The sequence below is a fragment of the Camelus bactrianus genome, unplaced genomic scaffold, assembly GCF_048773025.1.
Source record: "Camelus bactrianus isolate YW-2024 breed Bactrian camel unplaced genomic scaffold, ASM4877302v1 HiC_scaffold_30, whole genome shotgun sequence".
Classification (NCBI taxonomy): domain Eukaryota; kingdom Metazoa; phylum Chordata; class Mammalia; order Artiodactyla; family Camelidae; genus Camelus; species Camelus bactrianus.
The window spans coordinates 7428512-7448260 of NW_027413945.1; the positions used below are offsets into that span (position 1 = coordinate 7428512).

A 19749-nucleotide genomic window follows, 5' to 3' on the forward strand; every position below is an offset into this window, starting at 1 on the left:
AACAGTGAAACAGTGGGAAAACAGAGGGAAAAACTGAAACAGTGAGTGGGGCACCAAAGGCCATCGGCTGTCACAGGCCATCCTCCAAAGCCCACAGTGGAGACACACGGTGTGGGCGGGGTGGGCCTGAGGCTCGGGGAACACCCTTACTTCCTCTGACGACACGACTTTCTCTGTATTAAAATGACGGCCTTGTGAATTTGTGACAAGGATCAAATCAGCACCATGTAGGAACACAGTATGTGAATCCAAACATTCGCTGTATCTGCTGGGTTTTATGCATTTGTTACCAACGGCCCTGAGAGAAACATTCTCCAACAATCTGGAGCCTAAAGACTGACACATTTTAATTTTTTTAATTTAAAAAATTAAAAAAAAATTTAAATGACTGATATAATACCAGACCTGCTTAATCCTGAGGTGGCACTGGTGTGTTTTTATTTCACACTTTCCACCTACAGGAGGAAAAGCACCTTGGACCAAGGGGTATTTTCCCTGAGTGCAAAATTGAGACCCAGCTCTTGGAATTGTTTCAAATGCAAATATTCTAAAATCTGAAGGCCAAGGGTTGATGCGTTCTAGAAATTCCAAACCAGAGGACGGGTTCCCCGGAGCACCTGCCTCAGGGTCAGAGGTCGGCCCTCTGGGGTCCCAGCCTGGTCAGTGGAGGCCCCTCTTCAGTTCCATCCTCCCTCAGTCATCAAAGCTGCCATGTGCCCCCTCCAGGAAGAGGGTCACCTGTTTCCACCCACTTTGCTGGTGGCCCCGGTGGCCATCTAGACGGCCCCAAGGAACGTGTGTCCTCAAAGACACAGCCACAGCCACACACCCTAAGGTTTCACAAGCCTGTCAGCTGCCCTGGTGAATCAGAGTGCCTGCGTTAGCCAGGGCCAGTGTGCTTTCACTCAGATGGAGGCCACAGTGATGTCAGAGGGTGGCAGGGCCCCGCGGTCCAGCGGGGGAGAAAGACGCCTGACAGCGCATACTCGCAGGGCGATACACAGACAGACACATGACCGCCTCCGACAACAGCCCCCGCAAGAGCAAGTCCGGGGACCCCGGGCACGTCCTCCACCCGGACGTCACCCAAGTGCCCTGAGTAGGAAGCAGGAGCTACACAGGCTGGTTGCTGGGGCCGTGTTGGGGCTGCCACCAAGGCGGCAGGATTCAGTGGCCATGGGGCACCAGCAGAGACAGCAAGACAAGGCACGTGGCTGAGAAAGTGTTTACCAGCCCTCAGGGCCTGGACCTCGGCCAGGCTCCCGGCGGCCGCACCCACGCGGATTCCTCAGCGAGGTTACATACTGACATGCCGGCAGACCCCAATGGCAGCGAGTCTGCTGAGTGCCTGAGGGGGTGGCCTCGAAAATCTGGCCCTCGGGGGAGCACAGTGCAAAGACGGGGAGGTGGGGTGGGGGTGTGCAGAGGGAGGGAGGGACAGCCCTCCTGCCAGCCCCCCAGGGGAAGGGAGGAAGGACAGAGCTCCACCTTCCCACACAGGGTTCCCAACCCACCAGAGCGGACGCGGCCTTACCTCTCGGAACTCGACCCCCGAGACCCGTGTTAACCGGTCTCGACACAGAATCCCAGGGGTGGGAAGTGGGCAGCCCTGTAAGCAGAGGAGATGAGCCCACAGACCCCGTGAGGATGCGGGGAGGAGACGGCACCTGTGACAAGGATGCATTCACCAAACTCCAGGAGGGAAAAATCCGAGGACGATGTCATCTCAGAACGGTGGCCGGGGCTGCCAGCCGGCCCGGGGAGCCCCTCCTGCCATCCAGAGCCCAGCACACACCAGACAGACATCCTGGCCGAGCCCTCAGCCCCTGCGGTGGGAACTCAGACACTCATTCCCTGCAGCTAGGAGTCCGTCCAAGTCCCGGCCTCTGCCAGGTTCTCGCTGAGAGATGAAAACGCCTGTGTATTTGAACCTTTACACAGAAAAGGCCCTGAAGCGTCCCCTCCCCCGACGCAGCTTCCTCCACTCGAGGGCCGTCTGCTGGGTCCACAGAGGAGGACGCCAGGCGCTAACTGGCCAGAATGCAGGACCAGGCAAACCAAAGTTCACCTGAGCTGGGAGAGGCTGGGAGGAGACGTGCAGGAGGGCAGCTCAGGCGGCCCCCAGGATGCTCTGCCACCGCGAGGGACATTCCGGGCACCTGCCCTTCCCGTGCGGTTTCTCGGGCTGTCTTCAGGTGGAGCCAACAGCCCTGGGGTTTCGAGCAAGGAGCCAATGGACTGTGCTCTGAGTGTGGCTGCGCTGACACCCGGGGCCCATCCCCGAGTGCCTCTTCCTCCCCAGGCTGGGATCACCACTCCCGCCGTGACCGTCCCGGCGCGACCCTCCCGTGTGTCTCTGTGCACAGGTGAGAACGCACGAGGATCCGCCGGCTCGTCCCACTCTACAGCTGGAATCTAAACTCGCGGGAGTGGGGGCTGCGTGTGACTCACCCTCTCGTCCTCTAAGAATGAATGAGCAGTCAGGTCACAGCCCGGGGCGGGGGGAGGGGGGAACAATGAGCCCAATTTCACTGCTGATCTCACTAGGGCAGGTTTACTTGATGGACACAAGTATTAGGATCTGAATTCTGTCCCCCCCAAATTCATACACTGAAGTCCTAAAGGTGATTAACATAAAATGAGGTTGTATTGAGGTGGGGCAACCCCATGGGACTGGTGTCCTTGTAAGCAGAGATGACACAGACACGCAGAGGGAGACCCCGTGAGGACTCAGGGAGGAGACAGTGTCTGCAGGAGACACCAGCCCTGCCGACACCTTGCTCTTGGGCTCCGGCCTCCAGGACGGGGAGAGGATGATCACGGGTTGTCTGAGCCCCCAGGCAGCGGGACTTTGTCCTGGGAGCGTGGGGAACACCAACATGGGAGGTCACAGCTACCTGGAGGCCTCCTCGATCAGTAAACCAAACCTCCTTTCTACAAACAGCACAAGGGGAACCCACCCTGTGTGATGGAAAAGTACGCCTTTCCAGCTGTAACTCACATCCTCCTCCTCCCATCTGATAATGCTGCAAAAATAAGTGCAGAGTGTGCAAAAGTGAACAGTAAACACAGGAAGTACAAAGCAAGTCATAATGCACTCCCAAAATTCTCTGCATTGGGAGAGCACAGAGGTGTGGGAGGGTCTGGCCTACGGAGGGGCTGTTTGCTGGGAAGGGTCTGGGAGACCCTATCTGCCTGCCAGCAGCTCTCCCAGGAACAGAAAACCACAGAGATGTCTTTATGTTGGAAACATTCCCCCAGGAGGCTCCCGAGCCCTCGAGCTGCCGGGGGGCCTGCACCTCGACTTGTGCTGTGATGCAGACGGGCCTGGACATGTGTCCCTAAAGCAGTACCACGGCTGGTCCCCTGGGGAAAACAGCGGCTCATGGTGCTTGTGGGCTGTGGGCCTGCCCGGGGACTCCAGCCGGGGGTGGGCTCTGGACTGTCAGGTGTGGACGGGGCCCCGGGCGGAGCACCCCGTCAGCTCACCACAGGGCTGGGCAGCGGTAAGACCGGTGGGTTGGGGCCTCCTGGGGTTGGGGGTCTCCTGAGGTGGAGGCCCCCAGGCCAAGCCGCAGCAGGCCCACGGTCACATCAAGTGGCCTTCACCCCGCCAGCTACGCTGACCCATCGCATCCTCACGAACCCCCATGTGGTTCCCATGCAGCAGGGGGGCTCGGGTCTGGACAGTGACCCATCCGAGGCCACCCAGTCCCTTTAAGCCGCAGACCTGGCGGAAGCCCAGGCATGGGCCGAGGCCTGTCCCAGCCAAATCCGCTGTGGCTGGAGCGTGCCTTCAGTCGGAGACCAAGGGCTTTCTCCCCTGACCACCGCGCCTCCAACTCAGTCCTGCGGCGGGGACCCTCGGGTGTAGCTCAGTGCATCGTCAGGACACGGGAAAGAGCTTCGGTAACACCACGCTTCCCAGAAGCAAGCTGCAAAAGCCCTGAACCACCCAGCTTCAGTCTCGCAGGACAGCTAACCCCCACAGTGGCACCCTCAGGGTCGGCACTGCGCCTTTCACACCCCACCCAGCGCTTTGCGCCCGGCCCGAGGGCACGTCCTCCTGGAGCCCCTGGCCCGCCAGCCTTGTCTGGCAGGACCATCTCTGCAGGGCTCTCCGGATCCCCTCCTGGAGATGACCACTCCCCAGGCTCCTCCAGGACAAAGATGTCCCCCCACCCCCCCAGTGCCAAGGCACCACGCAGACACTCAGAAAGCTACCAACATTCAGAAAGGGCTGCTGGACAAATGAATTAATGGGAAGGAAGGAAGGGGAGAGGGAGGGACAGAGGCAGGGCCAGTGAGGCCCCCAACAGGCCCTTGGCTGACAACGGGCCCTTGGCCCAGGCAGGGGGAGGACCTGCAGCCTCCAGCCCACAGTCAGGAGCTCCTTCTGGGAGAGGACCCCACGACCTGGTGTGGGAGTCACCTGCCACTTCCCGGGCTTTTGGCCACCTCCCTCGGGCCATCACAAAGGGACTTGGGCCCTTTGTGGGTCCACAGACCCACCATAGACCCCAGCGAGCCCCCAGCCTGGAGATGCTGGCAGTAGGCTCTCCCCCAGGCCATGGGCTGGAGGCGAGGCCTGGAGCCAGCGGCTGGGTGCCCATCACAACAGCAGCCTCGCCGTTCTCTCTCGGCCTCTCTGGGTCTTCTGGCCTCCTTCTGGCTGGAGGACTAGAGCCGGGGCCCAGAGCCAGGGGGCAGACTACTAATGATGAATGAACACTTTCCATCTGCATCTACACCTGGGAGGCCTGGGTCACGTAAAGACGGGCATTACAGTCGAGAAGTGGGAACCCGGAAAGAGCAGTGGCTGGGTTAGGACTTGAACTTCAAGGGTGCAAATTGCAAGTAGCCTTGTTTACTCCCTTTGTTAAAAAGGCTGTACTCACTCTGTAAAGAAGGTCATTTGCCTCATTTTATTTAGAGTCCACATATAAGTGTATCATAGGGTATCTGTCTTTCTCTGTCTGACCAACTTCACTTAGTATAGAACCTCTAGGTCCATCCATCTTGCTGCAAAAGGTATTATTTCTTTTTCATGGCTGAATAGTATTCCACTGCAAAAGCAGGAACAGACTCACAGACACAAAACAAACTTATGGTCACCAAAGGGGGAAGGGGGTTGAGATACACTAGGAGCTTGGAATTTGCAAGTACAAATTACTGGATATAAAACAGATTAACAACAAGGTCCTACTGTACAGCACAGGGAACTATATTTAATTTCTTGTAATAAATTATAATGAAAAAGAATCTGAAAAGGAACAAGTATGTGTAACTGAATCGCTATGCTGTACACCAGAAACTAACACTGAATCAACTATATTCAATTTAAAAAAAAGCAAACAAAAACCTGCACAGCTTTACTCAAAAAATCAACCAACTGCCTAAAGAGAAAGGCTTGCTTCTCACCCTTCCTGTGGGTTTTCTCTGGGTGGGGGGATGGCAGGGGCCTTTGGGGTGTGATGTGGGAGAGCGGGGCAGGGGACCACTCACCATGACGTCCCCCTTCAGGAGCTGGGCCGGCTCCACGGAGATGCAGACCCTGCCTTGGTTTTCTGGGCCAAAGTTGCTTCAGAACAAACAAAAAGGTTCGTTGTCACAGGGTTCGTGATTTAGTGGGAAGAATGCATTCTGAGAACAGCAGCCCCATGATGGACATCACACAAGGTACCCTGCTCTGCCCAGGAACCCAAATCCTTAGACTCTCCCCTGCAGAAATGGGTCCAAAAGGTGCGAAAAAGCCATGGGGCCGGCAAGGTCCTGGGGGCAACACCAGAGACCCCAGGCAGCGTGGAACCCAGGGGTGTTCACGGCCCCGCTTCTGTAATAAGCTAAGAGTGTGACCACCCGTGTGTCACCAACGCCCGGGTCCAATAGGAGTCCAGACATGTGGTAACAGCTCCTTCCGAGCAATGAGAAGCCTTTTTTTCACCTTTGTTCATTTTCTATCAATGTGCATAAAATGCTCATCCAAACAGAAACAAACCCAATCAAAAAGATCTAGAAACTCATACACATTCTGGAAATGTGTGCCTGCCCTTTGTCTAAACACAAAAAGGAGAGAGAGGCAAATTGTGGTCGGCCCCCAAATGAGAGCCGTATCCGATTCCTTCCATGCAGCATGGGGCCCCTCAGCCCCACTCCGGTCCCAGCGTCCTGGCCCCTGGATGGAGCCAACCACTGTGACAGTAGCAAGACGCCTGCCAGAGGTATGGCGGGGGTCCCCCACCTCGGCTTCCCGGGCGGCTTCCTGGGGGTCCATCTGGGCTCTGCCACAGCCCCCGCCCCCGCCCTGCAGTGGGACCCCTACCCCGCCCCACCCTGGCCAGGCCCCTCCCCAGCTCTGCAGTGGGACCCCCGCCCCCACCCCACCCCCCACTCCTGGCCAGGCCCCTCCCTCGCTCTTCAGTGCCCCCACGCAGGCAACCCACTCACTAGATCCCTGACGTGTACACAGGCTGCATGGCCTGGTAGAGCTTCAGAAAGGGCCGGCAGCTGAAAGACACACAGAGTGCTCTGTAAAGATGCGAAGCCAACAGGCGAACCGCAGTCTGACGGACGGATGCGTGGACAGAGGGGAGCCAGGGCCTGCCCTCGGGGCCTGGGGCAGCAGTGCTGGAGTCACCCACAGCGAGGGACACCGCGCTCCCGGGGCAGGTGCCGCTCCCCTCACTGGCCACCCGTGCCCCTGATAGGCAGGTCGGCCCTGCCGCACCCTGGCAGCTTTGTGTGGTCAGGGGCCAGGGGGACTGAGGACCAGCCCCCGGCATGGACGTCTCAGGAGGGAACGGGAGGCAGGGCCGGCACCGGGAAGCAGGTGTGGAGACACTCACCTCCACCCATGTCGAAGTTCAGGGTCCCATGCAGGATGACAAAATGCAGGAACAGGGGTGACGCGTTCATCTTCACCGTTCCTGACAGGAGCCCACTGAGAAACTGAACGTACCTGCGGAGGGCAGTGGCTTAGAGCGCCCACGAGGTCCCTCCCACCCCCACACCCTGGGGGGCCCCCCGGGGAGGAGGGAGGAGCCCTAGGAGAGACCTCAATGTGACTGCTCACAGCCGGGAGGGGTCCCAGCACCCCAGGCTCTGGTCCGCGCCCTGGAGCGCAAACCAGGCCCAACACCCATTGAGAACCTCCGGGCCCCCATGCTGACGTGGCCCACGACCTGGACACAGAACCCTGGGCACCTCCTGCTCTGCACCCCAAGCACCGGGCACCACCTCTGTCCAAGGAACCCCAAGCCAGGCAAGGCCAGGGCATGGCACGGTCACGGTCCCCAGGCCGGGAGACGGGACAGCAGGAGCCCTGCGGTCCCATGCACGTGTTCTCTGAACCAGCTCACACCTCTGAAGTCACCCAACCCATCTCTCATCCTGCTATCCCTGGGAAACCCAAGGCACGGGGGTCTGCACTCCATGACACATCTGATGGTGAGGGCCCCCACATGAGCTCCTGCACTGCCCTCCTGCCCTCTCCCTTCTCCTCCTCTGTGCCCGCCCTCCCCATGGCCTGTCTCACCCTGCTCTCTGAAGACCCTGCTGGCCGACAGCCCTGTGGGTGCACCTGGCAGTCCAGAGAGACCCTACCCGAGGAGTGCTTCCCCCTTGCTCCTCCCGGGACACGAGGTGCTGGCTGTGACCCCAGGTGGGCGCAGACCTGCCGGGATCTCACACACAGCCTGGCCTCAGCCTCTCCCTCCCCCTGCAGCGCCTCACTCCGGAGCAAACCAAAAGCCCACGGTACGCAGCACCTCCGTGCACCTCGGAACCCCAACGCCGACACGGAACCCCCCAGGTGCAGGGAGGAGGCGCCCGCTGACTCATAGGCTCCTCCATACCCCCCCACCCTGTCCACTCCCCCTGGAGCCAGGGACCCCCGCCCCATGACTGGAACCCCTGCCAGGCTCAGTGTACTTATGCTAAGAAACTCGTCTGCTTATTTCACTCAGCATACTGTCCACCCACGTTGTCACAGGTGGCACATTTTCATCCGTTTGTTACGGCTGAGTCCTCTTTCACGTGTGTACACCATGTCTTCCTCGTCCACCCATCCCCGGAGCGACACCTGGGTGCTCCAACATCTCGGCTGCTGTGGACAATGCTGCAGTGAACACGGGGTGGAGGCGTCTCTTCCAGGTCCTGCTTTCATTCCTTCAGGTGTACAGCCAGGATTGGGGTTGCCGGGTCACACGGCAGTTCTGTTTTTAATATTTTGAGGATCCTGCAACACCATCGCCCACAGTGGCTACACCAGTTTAGATCCCCACCCACAGTGCACGAGGGTCCCTTCCCGCCACGTCCCCGCCAACGCTCGTTTTCTCATCCTTTTGATGATGGCCATCTGAATGGTGGGAGGTAGCGTCTCTTCACAGTGTGTCAGTCATATATATGGAATCTTAAAGAGCCAAACTTTTAAAAAAAGAAAGGGAAATGGTGGTCCCCAGGGTCTGGGGGCTCTTGGGGACAAGAGGGGTTTGAGGGTACAGACCTGCACGGAGGAGGAGTGAGTCCCGGAGGTCTCCTCACAGGACGGGAATGCATCACATCAATGCTTGTATGCCTTAAACTTACACAACGCCACATGCCGGGCACACTCACATTTTTTAAAAGTATCTGATTGACCCCAGCAATTCAGAGGCAGTCCGTTATCTCAAGCTGCTGAATTTGCAAGCAAAGCAAACAGAACAAGAAGGAAATTTCTAGTAAACTGTAAAAACAGAAGTTTAAAACCTCCACTTATAGTAGAGGGAGGGTAGAACTCAGGGATACAGCACATGCCTAGCACCCACGAGTCCTGGGTTTGATCCCCAGTGCCGCCTCAAAAGATAAAGCAATAAACCGAATTACCCCCCCACAAACAAATAAGACCAAAAATCCCCCTACCTATAATCTATCCTTTTAGAAAAAACGTTAGAACATTGGCTTCAGCTTGGGTGTCCTTCACAGTGTTTCCACTTTCCGGGTGGCAGGTGCCCCTCTTCCCTTTCGGAGACCTCACCGCAGGATGGCAAGGCTGGATGGAAGCCCTGGGTGGTGGGTGGCCCCGTGGCCGGGCTGTGGCTGCAGGGATGGATCACCAGGTGACTCCACTCGGCTTCTTGTCCCACCTTCTAGCCAGACAGCAGGTGTCTTTATCCTCCCGTTCAGACGTGAGGACGCAGGTGTCCATCCTCTCATGCAGACTGAGGGACATGGGTGTCTCCATCCTCAGGACCCATCTGCCTGCTTATCACCCAGTGCACACCCTGCAGTTTGCAGGCCCTGCAGCTCCCTGGTCTTGAGCACAAGAGAATGGACCACGGACGTGGTCATCGCCGGCTCCAGAGAGCGGTCGTCCTCCCTGCAGTGCCAGGCAGCCCTGGTCACAACCCTTGACCCCTCGGCCTCCTCATGGCCCAGCCAGTGTGTCTCCTCTGTGGGCACCTGGCTGCTCGCTCCGCCCGCACTGGTCACTCCGGACAAGGTGGCCCTTCACTCGGGGACCCATGAGCACACAGACCAGGTGTCAGGAAGGAGGGGTGGTGGTCAGTTTGTTTCACATTTTTGTGCACATACGGAGGGTCCTCCACTTCCACTGACACAGCCCGGCCACCACTGCCACCCAGCAGCCAGAGAGAGCGTGGACGTTGTTTCTTTCGGGTGAGGAGGGTCAAGGGTCAGGGTGACGGCAGAAGAAGACCATTTCCCTGCAAGCTCCCAGAGCCCAGGCCACGCTCCCAGGGGTCAGAGACGGAACTGAGGTGGGCATCCCCCTGCCTGGGCCCCAGGCGCACTGCCCAGCGGGGCCAGTTCCTCATGGCATTGCACCAAAAACCCTCCTCTTGAAGCAGCTCATGTGTAAATTCTCACCTGCCCATTTCAGACGTCTGCTGTGCATGCAGACTTCTCACCTTTCTAGGTGAATCAAAGACATAAAGTGTTAGGATGAAATGCAGCTGAGTTCTTCCTCCCCGCGCTTCCTTTGTCGGGAAGAAACACAAAGTCATTTTGTAAGTCAGTGTTTCCTATTCATGAAGCGCCACTTCCCGGCGATCCTGCTGCCTGACCTTGTGGAGCTGAAGTCGTTGCAGGCAACTTGTTCACAGCATTCGATGCAGCCGTAACTCCCAAGCCCCAGGCCTGGATTTTGTGACACTGTGGTTTTACCACCCGGTTGTTAGACACCTGACCGGGATCGGAACGGCCTTTTAGGAAAACCTCCGGAGAGAAGACCTGCACATGTGCCCTCTGCACCTTCCCTGCTTCCCATCCAAGGTCCTCTCGGACACTCATGGCATCGTATCAAAAACGGGAGAAATGGGGAGGGTGTCGCTCAGGGGTGGAGCGTGTGCTTAGCAGGCACGAGGTCCTGGGTTCCATCCCCAGCCCCTCCTCTAAAAATAATTCAGTAAAACTACCTACCTCCCCTCCATCCAAAATGACAGAAATATTCCAAACCACATAATCCTACAGCCTGGGGAACTTTTGGCTACTAGACACCCAGGAATCCTGGGGTCTGCACACCCGGACTTTTGGCTTCCCCCTCGCCTCGCAGAGGGGACATGGGAACGACCCCACCGGGGTCTCCCCAGGGTCCCTTCTTCTCCGCACCCCTGCGAGGGGTTTCCTGCCCCAAAGGAGCCGGTCACCTGTCATCCCCCACCGCTCTCGGAGGGGGGACCCCAGAAGCGTGTGCCGTCTCGCTCCTTCTGGGAACAGGGAAGTGGAAGAAAGGGTGAGCTTGCCACCACTTCACTCATTGCTCCCGCCGGGCTGTGCTGACGAAGGCCAGAGAAGAAGTTTCTTTTCTTAATTCCCCATCAAACTGAAGGGGCCTCCATGTTCATGGGCCACGCTGACGCAGCAGGGCCGTCGGCCTCCGCCAGAGGCCGCCCCGGGGCTTCCACCCGCTGCCCTCAGTCTGCTCAGGTGACAGGTGCGGGGAGAGGGCACCCCCGCCCAGAAACCCCGCTGGGAACCAGCGACTTCCAAGGGGCCTCTGTTGCCGCAGGCCGCCTGCTCGGTGGCTTTTAGGAGGAAGGCACAAAGTGACAGAGAATCTGCCATCCGCCAGACGGGCCTCCGGCCTCCCAGGCCCATAAACTAATCATGTGAAGGCCGGAGGAGCCTTGCTGCCAGGCTCCGAGCTTCCAGAACCACAAGCCTCAGCTCATGAATCCACTCTCACCACCAGACTGGCTTTGAGATGGTTTCCTGAGCTCAGTCCTGAAATGGCCTGCAAGGCCTGCCCTCGGGGCCATCTGGGGCCACAGCCACGGCTCCCACCCTGGCCTGTGCCCGCGGACATGGTCACCGCGCCTCCTGGAGGTCTCAGATGCTCCTGCATTGCTTCGCTCAGTTGTGACCAGCTGGATTATGGTGTGACCAGCAACTTCCCCGGCAGGCGCTGGGCGGGGTGACCTGTGGGGCTGGAGATGAGCCTCGGAGTGCAAACATAATCCACGCCGCCCTGACCACTCGTCAACGCTCCGGCCTCCATCCTCACTAGATGCACCATGACTGGGGCATGTCAGAGGGAGAAGTTCCCCTCCTCCATCAGTGCTGTTAATAAGCTGCAGGGAAGGGTGACCAGCACCCGTCCCCAGTGAGCACTGCGCTCTGGGCTGCACTACCCCTGCTCACCCTCCCGCCGGGGCACGTACAAATGTCACCGTTTTAGAAAAAGCTCAGCCCAGAAATGACACTCGCTGGCTCAAAATAGAACACGGGGCCGTTTAACTGAAAGGCTAATAAAATCCTGGTTTCCCTCGGTGACTCACGTGTCCTGCGGTCCCACACCCACAACGCATGCCCCAGCCACGAGAATCTCCCAGGATGGAGCAGCAGGAGCCTCTGCGGTCCCTGAAGCCCCTTCCCCAGTGTAAACATCGTGACTCGGCCCTGGACCAACACACCCGTGGCCCTGCCTCCCCCCAGGTGCTGCTGGAACTTTCTGTGCCCCGCACCTGTGGGCCCAGCCCTCGGCCCTGGGGAAACAGACATGAACGCAGGAAAACCGTCTCAGTAACTGTTCACTTTACAGTGAAAACACGGTGACCGTGTCCTTAGCCCCCCGGCCCCACATGCAGAGAAAGGGTGTCTGCCGGGCACGGGCTGCCGGCACCCGGCACTGCTCCACGGGCCTGAGGGTGGCGTGGCTCACCTGGGTGTGGCCTGCTCCCTGGCCGCCCACAGCTTCTGCCTCTGAGGCTGATGCCGGGCGCAGGGGCAACCATCCCCAAACCTGCATGTGTCCACACTCGTCCTGGAGAGCGTGTGGCCGCATCCCGCCGCCCTCAGCCACCCTGGCAGAGGCTGCGTGGCCCCCCACTCAGCTCAGATGCAGCTCCCTGCCCCTGGTCCTGGAGGCAGGACACCAGCCAAGTGCACGGAGGGACCGATGACTGAGCGCAGGGAGGGGCCCTGGGTCCACGCCAGAGCCGGCCAGGGAGGGTCATGATCCACCCCGGATTCACCCCGGGCACCTACCACCACCCCTCCTGCCTCGGCCGCTCCCAGGACTCACCCCCTCCGCCCCGATGTCCTCAGGTGTGAGGCCTCGTCGGTCTTTGCGCTCTGACTCTGGGACAACACGCACCGTTTCTGGGAAGGCTGCATCAAAGTCGAGACTTTGTCATCATAGAACTTCTTCATGGCAAATCTGTCGAGGGCCTGTTCGGCACTGGGGAGGCAGAGGGAGAGAGTTAGCCCCACGGCCACCACGGGGGCCCCCAGGCTGCTCTGAGGGACCCGCACCCTCAGGAGCCCCACTGCCCGGCACACCCACTCAGCACCTCCTCTCAGGCCTCTTCCCCCACCAGAAGATGAGGGGCGGAGGGGGCCAGGCCTGCAGGGTCTGAGTCCCTTCTGCTGGGCATCACTGGGCCCCACGCATGCTGGCAGGGGGTCGCCCACCCCTGCTTCCCACAGGCGGGCTCAGGCCCAGTGTCCACTCTCCTGCCACATGGGCACCACATGGGGGCAGCATCAGTGGGCTCTGCGGAGGCCAGCAGGCACACCCAGGCCTCTGGACCAGGAGGGGCCCCGCACGCCCTGCGGTTGGTGCCGCCCACCAGCCCCACGAGGCAAGTCTAGGACCCGCAGGGGACACTCTGAGTTCCAGTCTAGGAACACCTTGAGACGGGGAGAAGGCTTCAGCTGGTGGGGCGGAGAGCTGACAGAGGCCATGTCTCCGAAGTGACCGCCACAATGGCCACTCGGTTCTCCAACAGCCCACGGGACCTTATACTCCAGCCACACGGGGCCCACAGGTTCACCCCAGACGGGCACTCATGCAGCTTCCTGATCTGACCTCAGCACAAGCCAAGGGGCAGGACGCACAAAGTCCTCAGATCACCTGAGCCCAAAGCTTCCTTGAAACCCTGATCACACACAATGTGGCCCTTCCCTGGAATGTGTGTGTGTGCGCATGCCCCTTCCGGAAAACGGGGCGTGCAGGAACGTGGACGCCAGAAAGACCTAGACAAGCACGCAGAGATAGGTGCACAGACGGGCTGCTCACGTCCGTCTAACAAGGGGCTGGGTGGGGCCTGCATGGAGGCAGGGGTAGGTGCAGGCTCCCTGAATATCTAAGACTCTGCATGTGCATGTGTTTTAAGTCACAAAGCAGAGTTCCATACCCACACGTGCATTTCTAAGCCTTCGGTCCCCTGGAATTCACTTCTACTAAATGCTGACACTGCATTGTGGCCAGCATTCAAGACGTCAGAACCGACGCTTTATCGACCCTCATCTTCCTGGGGCCATTACAAGAACGTTCATCCTCCTTCATGACCTGAAGTGTCTGCTCCGAGATGCGCACGGTGTGTGGCAAAGGCCTTCCAGACATCTGCTCCTTAGGACTGCTCTGCTTCTGGGAAGAACATGTAAGAGGAAGCGGTAGGAATGACTGAGATGTTCTTACTGTGTGTCTGGCTGGGGCGTGATGCTGTGCACCAGAAACTGACACATTGTAAACTGACTACACTTCGTTTTTTTTTTTAATGGGGGGAAAAAAGATGTGCTGGTGAGAACGCATGCATCTCATGCATGCATTAGGGACACAAGATCACAGAAGGAAAAAACCGAAATTCTAAAGAAAATCTTCAAACGACCCGGAGAGGCAGTGTCAGTAAATGCTTAAATACATGACACCCTGTCCACCGAGCGGTGAACGGTGCAGCCACTGAAATGATGTCAGGAAAGACATTTAGGAAGGAGCGTTCGTTGAGGAAAGCGGGTTACAGCGAGCGTGGTGGGTCACTCCGTCTTAGGGAGGGGGCACCAGCGTCACCCCCACCGGTACCAGCACGGCCGCTGGGCTAGTGTCACAGCATCCTGCGAGGCACAAGCGTTGCCCCCACTTCCCAGGGGAGGCCCCGAGGCTCGGAGCCGCCCGCGAGGGCCTCCTGACAGGCGTAGCTGAGACGCACTGACTATTTGGAAAGAGCAGGGCTTTTAAGGAGGGTATCGGTGATGTGCTGTGAGTGAAAAAGCTGCGTGTGCGTGCTTTCCATAAACGCGGGCCTGCCCAGGGCACCGGAATGCTGGCTCCGGACAGAGCCGCCCTGTCACGGGCAGAGACGAGAGGTGTGCCCCGCAGCCTGCCGGGCGGAACTGGCTCCCTGACCGAGTCCCTGGCTTGTCGAGGGAGGCGGTGTGACCAGGAAGCCAGGTGGTCCACACACACAGGTGCTGAGTGTCCCCAGGAAGGGCTCTGATTTGCATCTGGGGGTTGGGCTTCCTGCCTGGCAAGCATGGCCCACCCCCAGTGTGCTTCCAGAGAAAACACGTGGAAAGTCAGGTTTCACTCCCAAATGCGAGACAGGGAGGCTGATGGGCCGATGTGAATGGGCCTGGATCCCGTCAGAAAGGAGGGGTTCATGCCCTGCGAGGGGCTGCTGAACGCAGCCTCAGCTTCAGATGCAAACCCACGGGGACATGCATGTGGTCCCCCACCCTGTGGACCCCGTTGTCCCCAGGGGCCTGGACCCCTCCCGCTCATGGGCCATGAGACTGCGAGCGAGCTGCCTGCGCCCGCCAGGCCCCAGTGTCTTCACCTCTGAAGTAGGAGTGAGGACTGCCCTGCCATGATGGTGCACAGAGCGCAGGTGAGCAGTGACACGGCCCTGCCCTGGCTCTGCTAACTCGCTTCATCTCCCGCAGAAGGACCCGGGGTGACCCTCACCTCACACCTAGGAAAGCGTCTCTCTTATGGCCCCACGCCCCGAGCTCGCGGCCGGGTCTCTGGGCACCCAGGACGCGCCAAGCACACGGCCGGCCTCGGCCTGCGGGTCGGGTCCTGGACTCGCTGCCTCCCCCCCATGCCCAGGGCAGCGAGGACGCCCTCCTACCTGGCGGAGATGTTGGTGAAGTGCATGTAGGATGAGATGACCACTCCGATGCATCCCTTCCCGCCCTGCAGGAGGGGAGAGAGGTGGTCAGAGCAGGGCGCAGCCCTTCACCCCGCGGCGTGGCATGGAGCCTGTCTGGAGGGGAGCGTCCTCTGTGCAGACCTGCCCTGGGGCGGGGCACACGCCTACGGGAGGCCGCTGGCCAGCAGCCGGCTGAAGCAGGTGCTCCCCGGGCATCCAAGGACGCCCCCCAGGCTGGTCTGCACAGAGGCGGCCACTCGGTTCCCCGTGTCCCAGTGAAGCCGGGGCAGAAGCAATGGACACGAATCATGCCCCACGCACAGGCCCAGGGCTTGGAGGGCTGCACACATGGCCCAGAGGAGCAGGAAAGCCAAGCCCAGCCAGCCGCCAGCATCACAGAGGACCAAGGAGCCCGGACAGGGCAGCCCGGCAGGACCGAGGTCTCTGCTGCCACCATAAGCTGGCTGCAGGCACCCGGGCTCCGTGACGGGCCCCCTCCCCCTGGTGGAACCAGGGACCACCACCTTCCGGAACACACCGCCACGACCCCGGACAGCGGTCGGCAGACCAGCCACCTCTGCCCATGCCCGGAGCACCGGCCACCTGTGAGTTAAGAGCTGTTTTTACACTTTCAAACAGCTGAAGAAAAACCGAAAGGATGCCATTCCAATGACACATAAAGTCACATGAACGTCACACGTCGGTGTCCCCAGGGAAACTCTGTCAGAACACGGCCACGCCTGGCTGCTCAGGAACCTCTGGGCTGTGTCCACCGGCGACAGGAGGTGTGACAGGCCCATGGGGCCCAGAGCTGTGGGTGCTCGTCTGGGTCTCTCCAGAACAGTGGGCGACAGACCTGGTCCAGAATCACGTGTGCCAGACGGTTGTGCCACCAGCACGCAGGTCCCCAGTGCGTCCTGGACAAGGGAGGACGGAGGACACTTGGGGCTGGATCCTGACACGTGAACGGCATCAGGAGCATCCTCCCCTCGGCCTTGTGACCCCTGTGTCCTCGTGGACACTCAGTGCACTCGGGCAGACGCACAGCCAGCCGTCCACAATGGACCCCAGCGCCTGCAGCTGGAATCGTGCACCCCCCGGGGGGCTTCTGTTGTCAATCCCTGCACGTAGACAGCACCTCTGCCCAGTCCGCATCCGCGGGGGCCTCCGCACGGCTGTCCCCAACCACCAGCCACTGTTTCCGGGGCGCTGCTGACGGGCAGGAAGTCTTCAAGCACAAACAACCGTCTCTGGGACTTGAAGTTTTCATCCGGATCACTGATCACAGGATTCGCCATGAACATTCCTCTCCAACGACTCCAAACTCAACGGTGCAGAGGGGGCGAAACCGTCCGGAAGAATCGCGGGGTGGTTCTGCTCAACCGGTACTGGCGAGTGAGGGGGGTCTGGGGACACATCCCCGCAAACGCCACCCCATGTACCCACCTGGGCAGGGCTGTGGCAGGCTGGCCCGTCGGCCCCATGCACTGGGCCCTCTCCTGGGAGGAGGGGCACACCTGCAGGCCCAGCACGTCTGGACAGACGTCCGCAATATCCCGCCAGCAGCAGGGTGACCGACTTCCCTCAGCATCCACGCCTGCAGGTCCCAATCACGAGGCCGCTTCTCCCCCACAGCATGCTTCCTAGAACGTCTCGGGAAGGGCTCACGGCCTCCCCGACAGCGTGAGGTGGGCAAACTGCTCTTGAGATACTTCAAGGTGTTGCCGGTGAATCCCATTAACAAGATGCGTCTGGAGAGCCAAGCGCTGTCTAGGAAAGGGCGCGCTCTGGAGGTCACTGCATGCCAAGTCCCTTGTGGTCCAGAGATGATCAGCTTCGCTTGTCTCTTCAAAGACGCAGCTTTTGATTTCACTACTTTTTCTCTGTTTTTTCTCCATTTTAACTTGGTTAATTTGGCAGGAGAACCACTGGAACCACCTGGCTGCTGACGAGACAAAGTGATCACATCAGATGCGAGAGAAAGACAGGCAGAGAGACGCCTTCTGTGCCCCCGGCGGCTATTCTTCGGGCAAGCGACCGTCAGGTGCCCGGGGCGTGGGAGCTTTGTTTCACCCTAGGGGCCGGTCTCAGGGCTCCTGCGGGGCCACAACACGAAGGGGCGGCTCTTTTAAATGCAGGTCCCTGATGCAGAGGGTTTTGTGCAGTTTCTGAGCGTGCCAAGTCGGAGAGAAGAAACACTTCCAGGCAGAGACGTCTTCACCTACGAGACATGCTGATGGCCTCGGAGTTCGGTGTAAAATGCACAGAGCAGGTGCAGCCCCTCCCTCCGGGCCGGAGCCCGCCCTCCGCACCTTCCCTGGGCAGAGATTTCCTCTCTGGGCGCGGCACGAGATCGTGGTGTCTGGGGAAAGGATCAAGCGTGCGGAATCGGGGGCTGCGGGGGAGGCTGGGAACACTCCAGGGCAGCCGAGAAGCTGCAGAAGCAGGACACGGGAGGAGGGAGGGAAGTGGGTCCGGGCAGCCCAGATGCTGCCCACGCCAGGGTGGACACATCCCGTCCCGTCGGGAGCCTGCAGGGGAAGCAGCCTGTCCGCCGTGTCCGGCCAGCTCGGCCGTGCAGAGCAGATGGCCCGTGTCGTAGCAGCGCCCTGCTTCTGGAGAAGGGGCTTCCGTTGATAACAGTGTGTGGAAATGAAGGCACGCGCTCTCCTGTGGTATTTTACTGCGTGCAGCTCAGCCCCACACGTGCTGAAGCTGGATGCTGGGAGGCTGCAGGACTCTTGGGTTTTTTTTCCCCTAAGGATGGGTTCTGAAAACCGACCCACAAACCCCAGTGGGCGGGTGCTCACCCTGCAGTGAATGATGACCACGTGCTGGGGGTCGCTGTTCAGCCAGGCCTCCTGCGCCTTACAAATGGTGCACACCTTGTCCAGGGGTGGCGCGTGCAGCTCAGGCCAGCCCACGTCCAGGATCTGCGGGGCACATAGAGAAGGTGATGATGGTGCGAATGAGAAGGGTGCCCCGCCGCATCAGTGAACAAAGGATGCCGCGGCCGTCCAGCCGTCAGCCGCTGCGCCACCCCCGGCGGTGCCCGGGGGTACTCAGGACAGGGGTGGACAGGACACTGGCCCTGGAGAGCTCAGGTGCACATCCAAGGTGATTCCAATGAGCCCAGACTTTGTACCTTCCCGTACATAAAAAAGCACTAAATTCCTTAACCTGAGATGCCTGGTTTTCATTAATTAACAGGCATCGCTTCATGTTCCAACTACCCCGTCTTTGATGCAACATCTCATATATCCTGGCTCCTCCCTTACCTCTTCAGAGAAGTCCCTCCCAGAGATCTGAGACGCTGTCTCCCGGGCTTCAGTCCTCAGTTTCTTCCACTGAATAAAACCTCGTTCTCAACTATTAGGTTGTGCTTTTTTTTTTTTTTTTCCAGTCAACAGTGTTTCTTTCTTTCTTTCTTTTTAATTTAGCAAAATATTTAATTTTAGAGTCAAGAACAACACTGCCTGTTCCTTTTCTAAAACGTAGTGGGAATTGCTGCCAGGCTGCTTTACTGGATGGAAGAACATGAAAGATTGTGTTTTCCCCCGGGGTCTTAGCTGTTTTTCTGCGGCTGGGAGGGCAACTCGGGGAATGGCTTTCGGGAGCCGCTGAATGCCTGGCTCACAGGGAGAAGCCCACCTGGCCGGCCCTGGGTCAGGGGTGCTTGGCCCCAGCCGCTGCCAAGATTCCTCTGCTCAGACTGCAATGGCAGCTTGGGAAAGCTCACAAGCCACCCCTGCGCCCACTCACGGGGCAGATAACTTCTCCTCAGAGGAGAGGGCCCTGCCCCACAGAGAGGAAGGCCTCCGAACCTGGGTCACAACCGAGAAACACAGAAAGCCATCGTCATGTGACGAGGTCTGTGCGCAGACACACACACCCCGGTCTACACCCGTGGGCGCAAGGGTGTCATCTTTGCTTTCCTCTCCTTTTTTCAGTGGGGAGGGGAGGCAGAGCTCTGACTTCTTATAAAAGCAATAGAAATTGTGCCAAGTGATGGCGAAATTCAGAAACAGGCTGGGAGCAGAGAAAGTCACACACCCCTTCCCCACTCGGAGCCGACAGCTGTACGGTGCCATGACCCCCTTGCACTGCATTTCTGTGCACACTGTGCAGAGCTGAATCCCTGTTAAGACTTAATTCCTCGCTTTTGCCTTGTTGACCAGCAGTGACACAGGCAGCTCACTGTGCCCTGCTTTGTATTCCAATGGTTCCAAATATCCCAACATGTGGAATATATATATATATATATATATACATGCACCATATATACCATAACTTACACTTACAACAATCCACAAAATGTCCCCTAAATCTTGCCTATTAAAAAGAACACTGTACCAAAAACAAAGAATATTGAGGGGAGGGT

The 19749-nt window shown here is 59.0% G+C and overlaps 1 protein-coding gene across 1 annotated transcript in view; it reads right to left on the reverse strand.

Moving 5' to 3' along the window:
• LOC141576765 (tensin-3-like) overlaps window positions 1-19749 on the reverse strand; it is an 86863-nt gene that overhangs the window by 62565 nt on the left and 4549 nt on the right. The window contains 6 exon segments of the mRNA XM_074360157.1: window positions 1535-1667; window positions 2452-2462; window positions 5506-5581; window positions 6448-6507; window positions 15348-15412; window positions 18179-18301. Of these exon segments, the coding sequence (XP_074216258.1) occupies window positions 1535-1667; window positions 2452-2462; window positions 5506-5581; window positions 6448-6507; window positions 15348-15412; window positions 18179-18301 (468 nt within the window).